Here is a 21,254-nt window from a genome sequence, read left to right on the forward strand (position 1 = left end):
GCAAAAATTGCCACACTCTGCAGTCCGGGTTATGTCTTGGGCAAGGCATTAGCAAAACTTGCTCCTGTTCAGTGGACCTGGTGGGCAGCTCTAAATTCAGGCAATATAGCTTTTCATGTCCTTTTGGTGGTCTATCTCTCATCTAACCACACGCTAAAAATAAGCTCACAGCATGCAGCCTGACCTTCTTACCTGAATGTATTTGGTGAGGCTATTCATTTGAGGCCAATAACATGTTTTGCATTTGTCTGAACATTTGCATCTGGATTTGTCTGAACTTTGCTGCGACACATACCACGCCGAAAAATTTAAAAAAGTTTTTATGTCATTTACTAATGGAGGGACTTAGTCTTCGGTCAAACGTGAAACGTGAAACATTTTTAATTCTTCTGCAGAGTTACAAGAAATGATGTGCGCTTGCATTTAATACTCATTTTGAAGTTTGTACTGAAAAAAAATGCAGATCACGTGAGTGGTATTGAGACAACTCTTTGTGCTTCAATTCCAGTTCTTCACGTGACTAAAGTTTTACCTTTTTCTCTTTGGTGTCTTAAAAGATGTATACCTTTATATCATATGTTAAATATGTTTCATATGCAGTTTGTTTTCAACTAGTTTATTTCTATTGTATCCATGCCCAGTGCAAAAACCTAATAAAGTGGACTCACTAAACAAGGAAATAGACTGGCAAGGGTTTTGCAGCAATCAACTATTCTTAACGCTATTTAGTACTGACAATTTTATTTTTTTATCGGAACACGTTTTTGCTGTAAAAAGCATTGTCTTAGTCTATTGCTGTAATCATCCATTTTAGTTGGTAAAGCAACAAAATTTCATTAGATTCTTGGGCTCATGAATTTTCAATTCAGAATAAGTTGAAAAAGGCCACACGTCAAGAAATTCAAAAAGGCAGATAATTCACTTCAAGATATTAACGGCATGCCATTCTATTGTTGGCAGACAATATTACTTGCGATATTTAGATTTTACCTTCACGAAACGTAATACATATTATGAACAAAAAATGGTCATTTTTAATTCGAACCATAAGTGGGATTGCAATTTAATAGGACTTAGCCTACCAGGTAACAAACAAGGATAGTTTCGCATTTACCAGAGTGACTAATTAATTTCTGAGCTAGTTAGGTACAGAGAAAATCATAAAGTACAGTTGCACGTTATCGAATTTAGTTGTGCATCATCTGTTCCGTTTATTTGAGACATGCCTCATGAAGCAAATCGAGTAAATCGTTTTTTTAACATTTATACTCACCGCGTATGTTTTGGGGACCAGTGCGGCTAATTTGATGTTTCTTGTCCGCAATAAAATCGCAGTGCACATTGCTAATTACTAATTGCTAATTAATTGAAAAGTAGTTGTTGTTATTTAAAACTGCTTTTACTAAAAAGTGTAGGTATAGATACCATCTTTCACCCTAGAATGACTTATTTTAAGTTGATGCACAAGCAAACATGTAATTGGAAAGTTTCAAATAACGTGCTAATTAGAACGTGTGACCATACTACACCAAAAATTCAAAAAAACAAAATAGAAAGTGATGACAACCGGAACTTGCACAATGGCTAGCTTAGTAACCGGAGCTCGAGCGATGAGCAATCATCGCCGGTTTTAAGTCGTGCAAAGACTTTCCTTAGTCCGAGGATAAACATTACCATACCATATCACTACGATCACGTAACTTTTTTACTTTGTTTAACAAGTTGATTGTGCCTTAAGCGAATAATTAAATAGATCAGTCACCGAAAAAAATAATAAATAACACAACACGTTTCTTTCATAACAATGCAATATGACCTAGAACTGCTTCGTAAACTTGACGAAATTTCCTCACATACGGGAATTCCCCAATCCGAAACCGTTTTGGATCAATCCTTAAAAAATTTCTAGATCTACTCTTGAATAGGCTACTTGTGACATGAATCTAGTCTGTCTGGAAAAAAATGATACCAAATAATTACATAGAAATTTATGTGATATCGACTCAGTGTGCGTCCTATAGTTATTGCTAAAATGTAACATAACGCGATATCATTTTCTGTAGGGTAGTTGGCGTGTGAATTTCCGATATGGGTCATTCCGTGTCAATTCACCCATTATATTAAGAAAATTGACACCGATCATCTCAGATTTTGATGAAACTTTGTAGAATGAAAGTAGGCCTACAACTCTTATACAGGGAATGACATAAATTAGACCCATACTCAACACTACAAGCAGTGGTGGAGATCAAATAATTTAACATCCGGTTCTCTCGCTAACAGCATGCCATATTGGGTTCCACGACATATGACCGCGGGAAAATGACCGCGAACAAACTCACCGGGGACAACTGAACGTGACGTAAACTGACCGCGAACAAACTGACTGTGATGTAAATTGACCGCGAACAAACTAACCGGGAACAGACTGACCGGAATGAAAATTGACCGGGAGGTAAATTGACCGTGCAAGTGCTGAATTATTGTGTTTAAGTTGATGGTAGTATATGATATGTAAAGTAAATATTTGTTTGACGTACAGCTTCAATCTGACAATTTACTTAACTAAAGTGTCCATTGTTATTGCAATGAGTCCATTGTTACAACATGAGATAGGCTACAACGCATTGTTTCATAATCTCATCAAACAACTCGTCTAGACCGGGAAAATGCATGTAACAATAGGAAATCTATGAATAAAGGTGAAAAACCCGTAGGGTCACCCTACACCCTACAAGGGGCCAAAAAACTCTACGAGTGGCAACCTTGACTGCAATACACATACTAAATTGGATAGTGACTAGATAGCGACTAGATAGTGAATTAGAATTTTGACCTTTTGACGGCCAATTTGTCGCCGGTTAATTTGATCGCCGGCCAATTTATCGACGGTTAATTTCATCGCCGGCCAATTTACGTCACGGTTAATTTGATCGCCGGCCAATTTGTTGCCGGTCAGTTGTCCACTACCAGTTGTCGCCGGTGAGTTTGTTCACGGTCACTTCTCGTGATCCCGCCATATTGACCCGGGGCCGATACACACATAGACCTATGCATACGCTTGTTAACAACGGGTTCGCGGAGGTCATTAAAATTCCAAGAGCCAGTTGAATCCCACCACTGACTACAAGTACGAGCCCGGTTTTATCGAAACTGGTTCAGTGGTTCAATGGATTTTCAGGATCACTTGCTCCAATATGCAATCGGGCATCAGATATGTTTACCTCTTCCTGGTACTTACATCACCGTCGACGGTGATGTATGCCGCTTCAAACAAACTGATTAAACCATCTGGCTGGATATGAGTGACGTAGCTAACCATCTTCATTCATTCTTCTACTCCATCTCACAACCGACCATAGTATAGTATTCACCATTGCTTTTAGTAAAGTAAGTGTATCTCGAGGTATGTTTGAAGCCATATCTGTCCGAAAATTCAGTAAATGCAAAAGAATTAAATAGAGGCCCATTATCAGACACTAATTCTTTGGGCAGCCTATACCATAGCGAGCAAAGATTGATTGCAAGTGGTTGATGACTATGCTAGCACGGGAACCACCAATGAGCGGAGACATTACGATAAATTTCAAAAAATCAACTACACAAACGTAAATACTGTTCTTCCTTTTCTTCCACGTGAACAAATTGCAACCAACTCTTTGCCAAAGGTAAGCAGGCAGATCGCTGAGAATCATTGGGTTTTTAAAATAAATAGTTTGATACTTCGTTTGCACGTGTTATTGTTCAACATGGATGATACATTACAGCACCCCTTTACCTGTTTAATTTCAAGCCCAACGAGTTGTGGAAAGACCGTGTTTGTCTCGAGACTTATAAAATATACTTCCCAGATGATAAATCCAGCCCGAAAGCAGATCATGTGGTGTTATAGTAAATGGCAAAAGGGTTATGATCAAATGAAAGGCATGGTGTTTATCGAGGGGTTTTCAGAAAAACTAAATCCCACTCTGAACCAATTGATCATTTTAGATGATTTAATGGGAAGTTTTGATTCGAAAATATCCGATTTATTCACAAAGAAACCACCATCAAGCCCTAAGTGTAATTTACATTGTACAAAATTTATTTCACAAAGGCAAGTCTCACAGAACAGTTACCATTACCTTGTTTTATTAAAAAATGTAAAGGACGCCTCACAAATGAAACACTTCTCTAGACAAATGTTCCCTAGTAAAAATAACTATTTAAAAGAGGCGTATCTGGATGCCACGTCAGAACATTTCCGTTATCTTTTGATTGATTTAAAACAAAACACTCCTGATGACATAAGGTTGTGTACGCATATTTTCCCAGACGAAAAAACGATTGCCTACGTTTCAAAAAGATAAAAGCTCGTTACCCATTCTCATAATCTCTCATTTTGCAAATATGTCGTCAAGAGTTATACGTCATTCTGCAACTTGACAACGTCATGCAACGGCCAATCCTAAGAAACGAAGACAACTTTTACAGCAAGGTAAATATTGTATATTTATACAGCATTAAGTGGTAAAATTGTGTTGCACGAGGCTGAAATAGTCAGATTTACAAAAGGTATATGAGTTGCGACATTATTGTAACCTTATTGTAATTGTTCTTGTTAATTGTGAAATTGTATGAGCACGGCAGTTAGGCCAATCAGTTCAGTTAACTTGATGCTGAGCAAAAGAATTTATACAACCTTATATCAAAAATATGCATCAAGAACTCTAACACAATCAAACTCTAATTCTTAGCGTTTTTACAGATAAACGTTGGGTTGACTTGTAACTAACAGAGAATTTGACCACAAACCTCAGCAAGCATCCTTTATCTGTTAAACCTGTAAATAAAAAACAAGTTTTATACATGGTTCCACAACCTGCTGTACCAACTAGGATTTTAGCTTATAATTAATTATTGATAGGTCGTTTATCTGACTCCGTTGATATGTGTGTTCGTTCACCACTGATATACTAGTTGAGCATCAGAGTGCAGTTGTAGCGTTCACCACCCTGTCCGCTAGATAGTGGCAGGATACCACATTTATTTGCCTAAAGAATCATTGTTTTTTTTCTTTATTCTCTGTTCGCTTTTCGAGTCAGTCGTCTTTTAGACAAGGAGGCATACAGACGCTCTTTTGAACCGTCTCTCCGAGTCAAGTTATGCCTGTGCTTTGGCACATGATATTTGGCAATAAAATAATTCCAAGTCAGCCGCCGCTGTGGATCAGGAATAGCCAAACAGCACATATATATATATAGTTAATGTATTTCGTTGCGCTATATATTTTGATGACCCCGGTAAGATTGAAACGCAATCTTTGATTGGAGTCAAGAATGGGTTCAGCTTAGCAAATCAACTGTTCAGTGTTAAAGTGTTCTCGAATGAGAGACTGCACGATCAGAAGTATTCAGAAGGATGTGTGAGAGAATGTGCAGCTTTCGACGCGTTGTGCTATTTTTACCGCCGCTTTAACCCAACATGGGAATATTCTTCTCTGCTGCGACAATTGGCATTCTTTCTACAACAATCAACAACGTTCCGATGAGGGATCAGACCCAATGGACGTGACGTTGTTTTGTCTGTTCGGCAAATTTCCGGCATGGCCCAATCTTTTGAAGCATTGCTTTACGGCGGGTTAACTCACAGGGGTCGATGCCCAGCGTACACGGAAAGAATCTTCTGAAAAGCATTACTCTATAGTCTATTGTATAGTAGTTGTACCTACACTGTAGTTTTGATGTTTCGCATTTGTAATTAAATTTTCATCATGTCTTTGTGGTATCCTATGAAATGAAATTTCTTTAAACCTTATTGTTTACAATTATATGGTATAACCTACTTTGGTTTCAACATGTATAAAATCGCCGACGTAAGATCGGTAACTTTTTCTTTACAGCTTCCTGCCTCCCGCTGTGTGTTCATTAATTATATTATTTGTTCCCATTGACTGCTTCGTGCTGTCTCTGGAGTGCGCTGACCAAACCGTAAGACCTGCTTAATTCTATTGTCTAAAATTTAGATGTGTAGATTTAGACTCTAAATCTTCCCTGTCAGTTGCTTTAGTTTTATTAATTAAATTATCTAGTGACAAATTGCTTATCCCGTTTTACTTTTTCGAAGGAAGGAAAGTGTTATGTAACGTTTCACACCTTGTCCGCTAGACAGCAGTAGGGTTCCACGTTTAATTGGCCAAAGAATTAAAAACAATAATTATTGTTTTTCTCTTTATTCTCTGTTCGCTTTTCGAGTGAGTCGTCTTTTAGACAAGGAAGCATACAGACGATCTTTTGATACGTCTCTACGCGTCAAGTTATGCCTGTGCTTCGGCACATGTTATATGCTCAAGAAATAATTCCGGGTTAGCCGCAGCCGTGGGTCAAGAACAGCTCAACAGCAAAATATTAATAGCGTAATGTCTTCGTTGCGCTATTGAGTAACCAAACTGACAGAGTTCTTGAATATAGTTATATTATTGATTCACAACGAAACGTTTACAAATTTCATAGCACAAAACAGAGGTGCATTCGAAATCACTGCAAAAACTAGACTGAACGTACAGAGAGCGCATTGTGCGCTGTGGTAACGGTTGAAGTAACTCAGAAGTAATAAGTTAGAAATGGGTCGCGTATACTAAACACGGCCAAAATATAGCACAGCGTTTGTCAGTAAACACACAAAATAGAACACTAATAACAGAATTATATTATCAGACCGGCACAACAAGTCCGCAGGAATAACGGCTAATTATAACAATTAGCACACTATCTCGCCCTTCAGGCATTTCGAAAAAGTATGCTCGCGGTAGAACCCCATGTGACAGCACTGTAAGCGTCACATAAAATAGTATGTTTCAGTATATACCGTAGATTAATTATTAATATTTAGTTTGAAAGTGAAGATAGTGGGTATTAAAGTTAAAAGATCACAAAATGATACATATATCATCGCGAATTTGATATAGGAGTAACAAACGAAATCAAATGTCTTTCGATGGAGTGAGGTGTTGCTCGTTTCCCGAATGGGTTGTCGCTGGTGGTGAATGTGACCTACCTAGGTTATGGTGAGGATTGTATGGCGATTGTAATAGTGAATTGTAATAAGTTATATAATTGGCATTTTAATAAGCGATTGTATGTTCTCCAGTTAGACCAAATGTAATATTTAAAAAGCTGTTTATCCTTGGTTAATCATGTCATTCAAACATTGAATTCCTAAACTGACATATTTGGCACAGTATTTGAGTGTTTTCAAGTAGCGTCACATTTTAGAGTGTATGAAGTTAGATGGTACTTGTGGTAAAGAACCTCGGTGATGTAGAATATGTTACATTTTAATTATTATTGTAAAATACTATCTATACGTAACATGATACAAATAACATATCTTTCGCTGATTGGCTCATATAGCGATATAAAAACTTAGGATTGGTTCAAACCGCTCTCTTTTTCCCTTCTCGCTTATTCATCACTCAATTCAAGTGATAGCTGTATTCGGATAGAAAATGGATATGAAATTGTTTCTGATGTGACTACGACTATATTTTGGAAAATATAACAATTTAGACTTTATGAATGTAGTGCTGACTTAAAGAAACAATCAGAGATAGCATATGCAACGGAGTCAAAGATAAAATAGTCAAGGAGTTCTAAAAGAAATAATGAAGCCTTTGGCTTTAGGCCAACCTAAAACAATCAACATTGCCATCCCCATAATTGCCTGACGGGCAACATTTTGAAAGAATTGTAGGTTGCTTCATTGTCGGCCGACATTCGTCTGCGAAGGCTTTGTTGTCGCATCGTCAATCGCATGGTGTGCTGTATAGAGAGAAGTAGGAAGTCTCGTAAGTATGTTTTTAGGTTTTGCTAGCGAAGTCCGTCAACGGAAGAAAAGCACGATCCTCCGTGATTGTGTTGAGCAAAGTTGGTGAAAAGATCGATGCACTTTAATTACGAGCTGCATCACACTGTGACAGTTTGTCAGTGCAGTCCGACATAAAAGCTTGAGCAATCCATTCACGTGTAAGGTGTGATGGAAGGTGAAAAAAGTTCTACAAGGTGTAATAAATTGTGGATGTGTACTGCGCTACTCTACGTATAATAGTAACATCCATCAATGTTACGGTAAGTTTAGTTGTTTTGCCTTTGACCGCATTGTGTATTCATTAAGCGCAATAGAAATTCCGCACCGTTTTGCTTACGTCACTAATTTTATTACCCACGTTCTCTCAGTCTAAATTATGTGATGCTAGTATTGCTAGTCAGTTCGGTTTGAGTGTTGGGTCGCGAAGAGGTTCTTATAGTCGTAGCTGTTCGTTGTATTCCTTTTACTCTGAGGCTAACGCCTGTTTTTTCGTGCTAAAATCTAAATATACCTATTTTTCTCCCACACTCAAGAGTGAAATTTGTATGACGGTTTGCCGTTAGCGAAGCTGCAGTTTCTGGCATACACATCTGTGTTTTATGTAACACATGTTTAATAATATACGTCATCGTATAGTGGCAAGCTCGCATTAAAGTGGATTCATGCTAATCCGCCCCTCAGTAGCGCAGTAGTGGCCTTACTGTAGATTGATAACATTTTTTCAACATGGTTAACGACAACAAGTTTGAACTGCTATTAAAGAATTAGTTCAAGGTAATCAATTTTAGCTACCAAAGAAAACTTGTACCAAGCAAAACAGCATCACTCCATTTATTTTACGTTGGCGTTAAGATTAGCATGTCAATACCATAATTACACCTTTCTTCCTTTATAGCTGAAATTACAAGGTCACAATAAAAACCAGCACATAAAATCAATATAATGCATCCTATTACATCAGTCTAATTATGTGAACAAGGTGTTATTTTTATAGGCGTAAGTGTCCTATTTTATACTACTATTTCTGGAGTTGCAGATTTGAAACTGACTATGGGTCCGGCATTAGCTCGGTAAAGATTCATAAAATGAGTGTTTGTCTGTGAATCCGTCGTTGTTCGTGGGTCATTTATTCTTGTCGATTGTTCTGTGTACAGCCTTAAAGTGCGTTTGAGCCATTACCCACGTCCATATTGCGCTGGAGAGTCCTTCTCGGAAAGAAAATACAGTCCAACGCGGCTGGTACGATATGGCTAATTATTGTACAATATAGAAACATCAGAGGGTCAGTTTGTCGCCAAGACACATAACTGTTTTATTCAGGGACATGCCCGATGCGAGTACTGGTAGCGGGGTCTCTTGCCGATTTCAAATAACTTAAAAACGTAAATGAATATATCAAATATTACTCCTTAGCAAATCAGCTCCCATTAATGCTTTGCTTCGTGATATACTTTTACCAATACATTCTGTTTGGAGAACAAATTGAAAAATAACACTGTGATTTGTGCAAAATAAAATCTAACTTTTTATTTTTGCTTCGGTGTCAAGCAACGCGAGGTTCGGGGAAGAATGAAGTCGCATCGGCGTAAGGCCGTCCCTGGTTTTACCGATACGTGAAAAATTCTTATTCACGAATTCTCTGAACCTGTTACAATCTGCCAAACACAATCCGCGAGCTCAAACTGGGTCGCTACAAATGGGCCACAGGTTTAAACCCAAGGATGTAAAGACTATCAAGGCTTCGTCAAACCTGGGATATTGCAATTTCTATGAAAAAGTCCAACGTCACGTTTTAAAACACCCTGTTGTTGCGGAGCCCAGTACTGTTGGTGTTGTTTCATTTTTTAGCGTTAGAATTACCCTACTGTCTACTGACATCTGGCGTACTAAGTTTGACGAAAATGTTCCTGAAAATAATGACAAGTGATTTTTATGCTGTGACAAAAATACTATGATAAGTAACATTATCTCAGTTCATATTTATGACAGGTAACAGTCAATGAGGCTTGTAATACAATGCCACGTGGTAAGAAATACCTTTTACTCTATACATCATACTTACGCAATTACATTTTCTCATTAACCCATTAAACCTACGCACATAGCATATTGATAAACTGATTGCTAAAAATCCCAACTAAAGACTTTTAAAATACAATTCTGACAAAAGTAATTGAATGTGGTGGCAATAAATTTACTCTGGACAAGATCTGTCATGATATATATATATATATAATTTTTATTTCCTACAGCCATGTGAATTTCACAATTTATTGATTAATTATTATTAGAGCTGTTCTAGCAGAAGATTTAAACCAACGCTTTACTATACTAATAAGTCTGTCATCACGGTAGGGCACTGGAGGAAATATGAAGGAAATAAGGTGTTTGCTAAATAATAAAAGTCACAAACAGTAAATCTAATGTTTCATGTTTAGCTACCAGGTATAAGCATCACAATTCTGCCACATAACAAACATGGAATTTAAGGAGATATTGAATCACATCCATCTGCGACGTCAGAAGTTTCTTCGGACTGAATATGCTCACTAGAGGAAGTCTCAATAAATACTGGGTCATTAGAAATGCTAGTACTGACAGGATTGAAACTGCTGCACGGGGTAAGAAGCGCAGGTGTGTTATCATAATTTGCAGCTAATTCATGTTCCATTGTGGAATGCGATATGGTTTCACTGGTGGATGATTGTTTTTGGAGATCTTCTGAAGATACTTCTGGCCGATTTTGCTCGTCAATGGACAAAGGCGTCACAATAGGTTCGGGGCTATATTCCACCTGCCTGTAAAAGGAAGAGGTTATAACTATACAGTGTGAATCATAAAAATTAAACCTTTGAAAAACAGTTCTTGCTACTCTTGTCGCTGAACCTGTATTAGTAAAATCTGATTAAGTTTTACTTTGATGCCAAGATACAACCGCATATATACACATCGCTAGTCATCACATACATCACTAGTCACTATTTTAACAAGGTATGAAGAAAGAATTTTGATTGTTAACAAAAAATGAATATATTGTGGCAAACGCTGACTTTCACTCATATATATAGGGCATTTTTAACAAATACTGTAAATGTAATGCATTGAAAAGATTGAGATTGAGAAACTTCTGCATTGTAAGTTCACGTCTCAATATGACGAGTCTGTCAGGTGGGATTTTAAAAGCGAAATCTAAATAAATGTTCTTATTGTTCAAAATAGCATCTGAGATAAAATTGCATCTGATTTTCTTTGACTGTTACAATACAAAGATAATAGTGACAAGAGATAACAATCAGTATTCTGCAAAGACAAGCTTGTGGTGCATTGCGTGAGCTGAATATATGATAACTGAAAGTTGTGACTGCTCAACAGGCTTGTCCTTCCCAGAAAGCAGACACAATTCACGCCAATGAAAAGTGTAACTTCAACGTTCGGTAAATCAGAGACGATATAAAACGACCTTTGTAACACGTGCACATGGAACTTAAATTATAAATTCGAATGCAATTAAGAACACGGAAGGTCACACAGAAGTCAAAATTGAAGATACAAGTCCAATTTAATCTTTCGAAAAGAAATAAATTTAGGTGTGGGATATGTGGCACTGACCGCCACACTACTCCTCCCGCAGATAAGACTTGGTTAGAATACCAAGCTAAAATCGAAAAATGTGTTTATAACTTTGGTGATAACAAAGGCAAAAGATACAAATATATATGATATACAAAAGTGTGTTACCACATTAAGCCTTTAAAATGCAATGTTGGAGAAGCCACGTGAAACACAATAGTGTGTACTGTAAATATAAAAAGAATATAGAAGTCCCGTATATATGTACCGAGTTAATGTGTCGGCATACGTAGTTGTAAGCTGAGAGTTAAGAGGTGGTACGTGGTGTCGCCTGAGAAGAGTTGCCGATGTCAACAAGAAGATGCGACCTGGCGAAAAACTTGTAGTCTTCGTAAGCACTGTGCTAAGTTGATTACAGACTGCACTAACATGATTCTTGCGAGTGGAAGTGATAAAAATCTTTCTCTAGTCGAGAAGATGGAGGTGACACCTCCATCTTGGCTTTTTTCGGAGTCTCCAGTGTGGCGCATAAGGTAAACCGAAAATTTCTTAACTGAATGTTCCAACTCCTCAAGAATGCTTACTGTTCTTCCTAGCAAGCACTCAAAATTAGAACGCCAGAAAAACTTCTATTGCAAATGTGCGATGTAAACTGAACAAAACTAAATAGGAAAAGCATCCTCATTTCAGCACGTGCTAATAAAAGTGTGTACTTCACAAAGGTCGTCAGAATAAACGAAAACGTAAATTAAAGTAAAATTTTCCAAAAAATGAATAAATTCTTTTCCATAAATTCTGGATAGGCTACTTAGTGTGGCCTTGACCGCCATATTACTCTCTGAGCAGATAAAGCTTGGTTGAAAAGCAAGCTGAAATCGATAAAACAAATTTCAGCTGCACATACCAACTCACAAGCAAAGAACAAAAAATGCTATTTCAAAGTATTGAATGAAAAGCAAAAACTAAAAGTCATGACGATAAAAACAGTAAAAATGCTACAGCGGCTAGAACCGTTAAAAGCAATGTCAGAGTCCCGCATCAGCTTGTACAGAGCGAAGTCAAAAACGTCGGCATACGTGTGCTACTCAGAGGCGGCTTGAAATGTCGCCAAAGTGCTTGTCCAAGTGGGCAAATATGTGCGACTCTGAAAACTAGTTGTCAGTAAATATACTGGTTAAATCTTTTCTCCAGTATACATACTGACAACTCATTGATTTAAGGCCAGGTTGTTTTTGGACTTCGACTTTTTTGGACGTTAAGGTCATTTCCGTACAAGATGGAGTTAACACGAATTAAAAAAAGTTTACATACTATCAAGTACTTTCCTTGTTGAAATGACATCCCAATGTTGCAAGTTTCAGCCCCACAACTTAAAAAAAGGCAACTAATTACTCTGTAAAAGTATGTTAAAGCAGTCACTCATCACATTGCAAATTAACCAGTCACCACTAATCACATTGCCAATTCTTACAAAATTTAGCTACTTGCATTAATCAATAGCAGGCAGAAAGCTGCCAATATCCTTAATTGTCAAGCCACATTTTTAGTTGCAAGCAAAACTATGTTTTACTATAAAAATGGAAATGATTAAATTTGCAAAGAATGTCATCCTACATTCCATTGTTTAGCAGCTGTCTCCAACGCAAACATGTCAGATATAGTGACAGGTCAATGATAATGCAAAAAAAACTATTCCTGGTTATGATAGAAATAAGACTGAAGAAAACTATCTACAATAATTTCTACATGCACGTGGATTTATTAACATTCATAAAAAGAAAAATTTAATGCTTTTGAGAACTAACTAGAGAATTATTTGCTAATTTGTTGATGTTCTGCTACAAAATGGAGAATATTTTCTTAATATGTCTGCAAATGGTAATGGATACCGATAGAGAACAAGGGGACATCATTATTAAAACTGCAGAACACAGGAATGTAATTATAATTTAGAGACTTGAAATACGAAATACTCTTAATATATTTCAATTCAGATAATTCATTTTTCCATTCAAATATAAAGCTTAATTAACAATACTAAAAACATATACCCAAAACATATAAACACAGTTAAACATTTGTTACTGTTATTATACAGTATAGTAAACAAATTTACCAGAAAGAGCAAAATGGCATTCTACTCTTAAACATTATATATAATCTTACTCCTGATGAGGAGCCTCTTCTTTAATATCATCAATTAGTTCAGGACTATCTGCGGAGAGCATGACAACACATGACAATTCAGCATCAGCTTCGTCCTTTAAAGGTAAGATGGTGGATGGTTCTGTTTGTTGACTGGTGTAAAGTTGTGCATCACTTTCTACGTCCATCTGCCTGGAACCAACAGATGCAAAAACTCTCTTATTAGGCTAACTTAATTTATTTCCCTTGGAAATAATGGAATCTCTGCATAAAAGCATTGATGTTGTTACACACATGTTTCATACTTACAATGGCATAAGTTTGAAATTTTCACTTGTCATACATGGCTGATTATCACTAGAAACGTTTTGAGTTGTGGAATCTATTAAATACAACAATGCTTGTTAAAAACTTGCAAGCACAGGTACCAAATACCAACTGTACACACTATACTATTCACAGCAAACACAGGAAACATTACATACATCAAAGTACAAATATTCACTTCCTTTTTGATTTATTAAGAATGTTGATTATAAGTAAAACTTTTAAGAGCTCAGTTTGATATAACATGTTGCCAATATAGGCAGAAACCATAGCAAGGTACAGGGTTAAAATTGGAATATGAAATGTTGATACTGTTCTAGAAAAACAGAAGAATGGTATCCAGTCTGGCATTTTTGGTAATCACAGGACTTGGAATAAGTTTGGAATGCTTACTAAATAGCTAAGAAAAGTAGTTCACAATAGAAAATGGTAACCAGTCAGGTTTTATGTGAGTAATGTTGTTTTATGAATGTTTTTTGATATGTGATATTTTAAAACTAAAAAGAGCGAGTTTAAAAATTCCACAGCTCATGTTTAAAACACAACAAAATTTGCAGGCTCTATTTTATATAAAATGCTGCTGGCATTTTTATTCTGGCAATCCAGCACTTGAAATTATTTGATCTTACATTCAACGACTTAACAAACAATAACAACTCACTGCATATATATTCTTCGCCAGAAACATCCAGAGAACTCGTAGGCAGGGTGGAATCATTCCTAAACATCAATAGAAACATAGCTTTAAAAACATTTAAATAATTCCTTCAATTCAAAGTTTCAAGTTGTCCTTTGCAAACATGCATATGTTTACTATCTACATATTGAATAGTTACCATGTTATGACATGAATTGTGCTAACAAACATAGATAAATGAGTACATTCTACAAGTAAGCAAATACAGTTTAATATTGCCTAAAATGCTTAACTAAAAAATTAAAAGGGCATAGATGGCACACATTAGCCCAGTTTGTATTAGCTGTTACGTTATTATTATAATTGTCACAAATGCTTCGAGTTTTGAATACGGTAAAATAAAGTTTAAGACGGACACATTTAATTAGCACATGATGCAGCCCATCCTAAAGAATTGTGAACATATGTTATGTATACTAGAAATGTGGTTTTAGGATAAAAAATGACAGGGGGGTTACGCAAACCAAGATAAACAGAATTCACATTCTTCCACTTATTCCGGATAACTTAGATAGAATAATATTTTGGAAAATATGACTACTTTATGACCAATAAAACTTAATCCTGAACCCTCAAAGACATGCCAGACCGAAAAATATTTTTGACTGACAGTTAGGATGCCCAAGTTCCTCAGATATCATGCCATACACTTTCAAATTCAAATAATATTTAGTGCTTGTTCACCTTGAATAGAACTCAAACAAAACTTTGACATGTGGACAAACTGTGTTCAATGACCCAGTAATGACAAACATGAGTAAAATCTGAAATGGTGTTGTTTCATCTACTTGGCATATTTAACTTTCTCAGTAAAATTATTTATCACTTTTATAGTTACAAATATAACCTGCAAAATTGAGTGTACAATTTGTAGAATGAAATATTTATCTAGCTGTAGCATACACTTACCGTAGTTCATAACGAGCCTGAGATGATTAAAAGGGCCTGGCAGCAAGATTTGACCAACCAACATTGTGGTAATACAAACATTGTGAAACACCAACATGGGTGAAACTTTAACTAAATAATGACCTCTCTATGTCAAACTTATTAATTATGATTGTCTTATTATAATTGTTTAATTTCAGGTGAATATGATTTTCTATATTAAGTTAAGATATATGCAATGTATGATATGTTTTGAACAAAAAGATAGAAAACTTCTACTATTAATAAAGGGTTGCAGTTACTATTGTAAGTGACTGCAAGTGCCACAAACAGTTGAAGAATGTTAACACAATGAGCGTTTATATCAGGGCTGTCCAAACCTTTTTTACTAAGGGCCATGTACTAAAAAGTTAACCAATAGTTGAGCCACTCACTCTATGAAAAGCACAATGTTTTGCCTACAACAATTATATATTAAATACAGCAATATCGTAGAAATATTATTACCTAGGTGTGCAATCCATGTTGTCAAAATTAGCCCAACCTTCAGTATGTTCGGATATGATACTTTTTTCACCCTGTTATATTAGCAAAACAGTAAAGGGTTAAATACAAAAATAAACGAACACTTATTTCAAAAAGAAACAAATTGCACTTAAAATAAAACAATAAGACTCTACACTCGAGTCGAGTTGGTACGTGGATGATCTCAAGTACAGCTCTTCAAAAGTAAAGTAAAATTAGCTCTTCAAACCGAGAAGAAAGATTTTCAGCGTAGAAACTCTTGTGTTTGGCTTCTACACCCGTATGTTAGCTGCAGTAACAAATATTACTACTCAAATGTCTACACTGTTTAATTCAGTGACATCGATGGCTGCAGATCAGAGTAGTTCACATTCCGAAAGAGATGACGACTTAAGATTTGTAATTGAATTGACTAATCACTGAAATAGGTCTCAATAGACCGGCTTAAACCATATTTTAGGTTACCATAATATCACAAACCAACCAGGAGTTTAACATGGTTGTATATCATCTGAGTGACAGTTCATTTGAGTGACAGTATTGGAGTGACATAATTATGACATAAATTATTCATTCGAGTGACATAATTAACCCTAACCCTAACCCATTACTGTAGTTTGAACAGTACTTACCAATGTGTCACTCAAATGAACTGTCACTCAGTTGATCAACTACCGTTTAACATGGGCACGCAAAGACAGGAAATGTCACATACGCTGCCAACGCATCAAACTGATTTCCAACAAGCTGTGAACTATCCCTATCTAGATGGATTTTGCCAAATTCTCCTTAAAACACTAATTTTCCCGTTCATTGAAGAACATATCTGCCCCTACGTCAACCAAGGACATTATGCTCCAGTTTTTACATGACGGAGGACAGATCTACCTCCTAGTAGGACTTCTTCACCCACTCCATCACACCTTGCACATGGTGTCGTGGACGAATTGCTCAAGCTTTTTGTCGGACTGTGATAAACACACAATCAATATTAAATCCAACCAAGAATACTATTTGGCACATTAATTGTAACCAGTGAAAAGGTAACGATTGTATCTATCTGTTTAAAACCACATCAGTAAACGAGTCCAAACTTTGCTCTCATTAAATAACACGAAGCTCTTATGTTTCCGTAACATGACCAAGAACTCTTCCTTCTCTAACCTTCTTCTCATAACAACGGTAAGCACAGTTTGGGAGAGTGTAAGTTGCTTGCTTATGGTGCTTGGTTGAAATGACGACTTCTTCGCTCTTTGTGAGGGAAAGGATGAAATATGTGCAGTTTGGCTTGGTAGCTGAGTTGTTAGAGTGCACGGCTTGCAATAGTGTGGTTAGTATTCAATAACCAGTGGCATTGCCATTGTAATGTCCTTGGACAAAGCATTAATGGCACTTGCTCCTGTTCAGTGGTCCTGATGAACAGTTCCAAACCCATGCTTCATTCCAAACCTGCTCAATGGCTGGCTTGGTAACCCGGACTCAAATAATAAGGAAACATTGCAGAGTTAAAATTGTCAAAGACTTTGCTCAGTGTGAAGATAAAAATTGTGATACCATACCATTCATTTAAGGTGACGATGAAGCTGCACAATTCCTCAGCCGAATACATGGAAAACTCAAATTGAAAGCTCCAATAGCGAGGAGTGTGCAATGCACCCCAAGAAGATTCACAAAAAAATGTAACGCACTAATTTGTGAATAATTCTTATGATCTTTAAACTCTGTTCATTTGGCAAAAGATTAAATACCGTTCAGAAAAAAATTACATTAACAAATTCTTTCAAATGATTCAATGCAAAAATTTGCTGCTTTAGCCTCTAATTGTACATCATTTTTTAACGTAGGAACGAAAGACATTGAAGACTGAAAATATGAGTGGGCTTATATGCCAGGAATATATTACAATTGCCGTTTTTGAACAAAAACATTGTCCGTGGGCTTGTACACCAGGTAGGTTTATGCGTCATATGTAAGAAACACAAGTCGCTTACTCTTGTCAGTGTTAATGTGGGTGAAAGCACAACAACAACACACATAACTGGTTGCCCACTGTTTCAAAAGTCATAATCTTGGACAAATTTGTCAGGTACCATGTCTAGCATACACTTTTGTAAGATGCAACTTACAACAACTACAAGCTGTAACTTGTCAAACCGTTGTGTGAAGTCTAGTGTGTCGGTGCGGCTGTGATACACAACATCCTTGTCATCTCGCTGCAAACCGCATTTCCCCCAACCATCTGGGCTTGCCTGGACCTAGAATTCCGGGAAGAGAGAGTGAGGCTGGTGCCCTGTGCAATTCACATTCACACAAGTCCTGCGGTGATGCGGAAATGGTGAACCGGCTTTTGAGGCTGCACCTGCAGTTATGAACGTGCACACAGGTAGTTCAGACCACTTGGTCGCTCTCCACTCAATCAGAGCAGTAGCAGTCTCTATAGCAGTTAGTTTTATGGGTCATTTATGGGCCAAAAATTCTAATATTAGAGGTATTCAATCCAACTACAAGATGTAGAGATACAGGTGGTTAGGCAGTGACCAATTGTGCCTCACCGCAGACTCGTAGGATGTGGTTGATAATGATCTGGCCGACTCACATCTCAAATACTGTAAGAAGCTGTGTGTTTATGCACTGATCTTTGCAAGTAACTTCTAGTTGTGGAAGAAATTTTAGCTGCAGCAACAAACGAGGTGTTACATATGTTTATTTTTATGTACAATATTTAATGATTTGTAAACACTGTTTGTTAGCAAGATACATTTATATTATGTTGAAAAGATTTTATGTTTATTGTTTTCGGTAAAAAAAAAACTTTGAAGTAGCAAGTGAAGCAAGCATCTATCACATGTGTCTTAACTCTTACCTGTACGTTATTTGGAAAATTGTCTGCTGGGCCACTTTTGGCTTAAAAGCCGCATCAGTGCCATTCTTATAAACTGTATTGTATCATAATTGAGATAGAGCTGCTTCAAAATACAACAGGCCCATATTCTCTACATGGCAAGTAGACACGGGAAATATAATATTTTGTTGTGGTTTGAAATGAGTTTAGCACTTTACCAACAGCTTGAAGTAGTTGCTGATGTGTCATGAGTAGAAAATACCATTAATCTTAAATACCAGTGTTAGGGTGGACTATTTCTATTATTGAAGATGAAGAAGACGATTATTGAAGAAGTTTAAGTTTGCAGTTGTCCAAATAGTCCAGCAAGTTTGGAAAATTCACCAAACACAGAGCTCTTCTAGATTACTTCACCCAACATGATTTTTAGGTAATTAAATTATTATAAAAGCTTTTTTTCTAAAACTAGTTGCACATATTCAGAATTTCAGCCACAATAATATGATTTTCTCGTATTGGCTAATGGGTTTAGCATGGAGTAATATTAGTGACGCTTCACACTTCACAGTATTTAAAAACTTGATTTCAAATGTAATGAAAAACAAACCTACCATGTACATTTTCTCAAGTATTATCAAGTTAAATTAGTTTAATGGTAACTTTAGAAAACAATAAATAACCAACGAATAAATCTTACCGACGTTATCCATGCTGATTTATCTTCCTGCAAAACTTGTGTTGGGCTTCCTTTCTGGTAAACGTGGTCACTGCTGTCCACTACACAGTCATTTTCTTTAGAAGTCGATATCCATTCACCTGAGTAAATTATCTGTTAAAACACATATACAACAACAGCATCTTTGATAGTACAAGCAGCATCTATGTAATGTCTTTTTTGGGGAACTATATTTGCCGGAGAAAAAGGCACCCTTAATTAGGAAGTGCCTTATAATAAAAATGTTGCTAAAATTACAGTACTAAAGGCCTGCAACATACGACGTTGAAGTGTAAGAATGTTGTCTTATCAACAAAGGATACTTGATGAAGTGAGCGATACAATGAAAAAGTGAGCACATGCGGATTATGTAGATTATGCATAATCCATATGTGCTTTTCTTGCATTCCATTACGTCCTTTACGTCATGACAACGAATATGAATTTGATGTATTGTGGCATACAAGTGGTTGTAACGGAGGTTGCTCACATATACAAATTAACAATCAGGCTCTGGCCCCAGTATCACGTCAATGATCACACTGTTGTCATGCTTTCAATCAGATGACAGGCCACGTTTTTGGTGATGTCACAAAATGTTTATCAGTTTTCGTCCACTGGAACATTTTCGAAATTCGTTGCCTGTGATGACAGAACTATAGTACATGTGGACAGTATGCTCTTAAACAAAGTTTATTATCGCAAACCTTTTCTGAGGCTTGTTATTTGTAGCTTTAACAATCTCAGTTCTTTACTAAAGCAATTCTGCAGTGTACTGTAAATCTTGGAACAGAAAAACGACTGGGTAATTGAAAAACAACTAAAATAATTGAATGGTGTGTTTGTAGCTTTTTCCTCCATGACTAAGTGATACTTGAGATACCAAATACGGCAACCTTGTCTGTGTATTCCAGCACAAATATTGTGCGAAAGCGAAAGAAGCAAGTAATTAACATTTTAAATGTCTCATCCTTAACATATTACTTTAATGAAAGCTACTTGAATAAGTGCATGAATCAATACATTTTGAAACGCTGATGAGTGGCAAAATTAAGTACACACCGGTACATGCCATGGTGTTGGTAAACCCCTAAACACTCTGCCTCGAGTGCTTGAGATTGACAACTATTGCTCTATACTATGCTGCAGTTATGTGCTGTACCTTGTGATTGTGATGTCTCCGATATGGAAATAGATGTGCCAGACGTAGCAACATGATGAAATTCAGTATTTTGGACTTTATCATCATTGGTGAAATTTTGCTCTCCAGAAAACCTTGAAATAATATTTGTTTTAATAAATTATGCAAAACTTTTACAAATTAAGCTACATAATACATAAAGTATTGGGCAAAGAAACAGAAAACTTAACATTTTTTAATTTAGTTCCATACCTTGTGAAATTAAAAAGCTTAGCCATTAGAGATAATAAAGGGAAATGCTTACAACAAATGTTTGTTCTAACAGAGTACTTATCTAAGGTTATTTATGAATGAAGCTAACAACATTGTACCTTGCATATTGGTCACATCTACATTTTTGCTAGGAAATTTGATATAAAAAAGTTTCTCTCCACAAGGAACGTCCCCAGCTTATCAAATAGTTATATGCTAATTGTATCACTATGTAATGTGTCTGACTGGTGAAGTAAACAAAAAGCTTGATGTAAGTGAAACATTACTATTCGGTGCTATGCACATA

At 36.4% G+C, this 21,254-nt stretch overlaps 2 protein-coding genes and 1 long non-coding RNA gene across 4 annotated transcripts in view; 1 reads left to right on the forward strand and 2 right to left on the reverse strand.

Moving 5' to 3' along the window:
- LOC143457171 (kinesin-like protein KIF13A) overlaps window positions 1-1,773 on the reverse strand; it is an 80,465-nt gene extending 78,692 nt beyond the window's left edge. The window contains exon 1 of the mRNA XM_076955223.1: window positions 1,274-1,773. The gene's annotated coding sequence lies outside the window, so the exon portion shown is untranslated. The remainder of the gene's footprint in view (window positions 1-1,273) is intronic.
- A 2,556-nt stretch (window positions 1,774-4,329) lies between these two features.
- Window positions 4,330-7,551, forward strand: LOC143444325 (uncharacterized). The gene is made up of 2 exons (XR_013113708.1): window positions 4,330-4,477; window positions 4,748-7,551. It is a non-coding gene; the product is annotated as an uncharacterized LOC143444325 (long non-coding RNA).
- Window positions 7,552-8,660: 1,109 nt separating this feature from the next.
- The window catches only part of LOC143444324 (serine/threonine-protein phosphatase 6 regulatory subunit 3-like), a 42,435-nt gene continuing 29,841 nt past the window's right edge, over window positions 8,661-21,254 (reverse strand). For both annotated transcript variants that reach the window (XM_076943519.1, XM_076943518.1), the window contains exons 16-22: window positions 20,717-20,829; window positions 19,537-19,655; window positions 15,980-16,050; window positions 14,549-14,607; window positions 13,870-13,942; window positions 13,582-13,752; window positions 8,661-10,643 (exon numbers count right to left, since the gene is read on the reverse strand). In XM_076943519.1, coding sequence (XP_076799634.1) covers window positions 10,331-10,643; window positions 13,582-13,752; window positions 13,870-13,942; window positions 14,549-14,607; window positions 15,980-16,050; window positions 19,537-19,655; window positions 20,717-20,829 — 919 coding nt within the window. In that variant the 3' untranslated portion in view covers window positions 8,661-10,330. The remainder of the gene's footprint in view (window positions 10,644-13,581; window positions 13,753-13,869; window positions 13,943-14,548; window positions 14,608-15,979; window positions 16,051-19,536; window positions 19,656-20,716; window positions 20,830-21,254) is intronic.

Source organism: Clavelina lepadiformis, chromosome 1, assembly GCF_947623445.1.
Source record: "Clavelina lepadiformis chromosome 1, kaClaLepa1.1, whole genome shotgun sequence".
NCBI classification, from domain to species: domain Eukaryota; kingdom Metazoa; phylum Chordata; class Ascidiacea; order Aplousobranchia; family Clavelinidae; genus Clavelina; species Clavelina lepadiformis.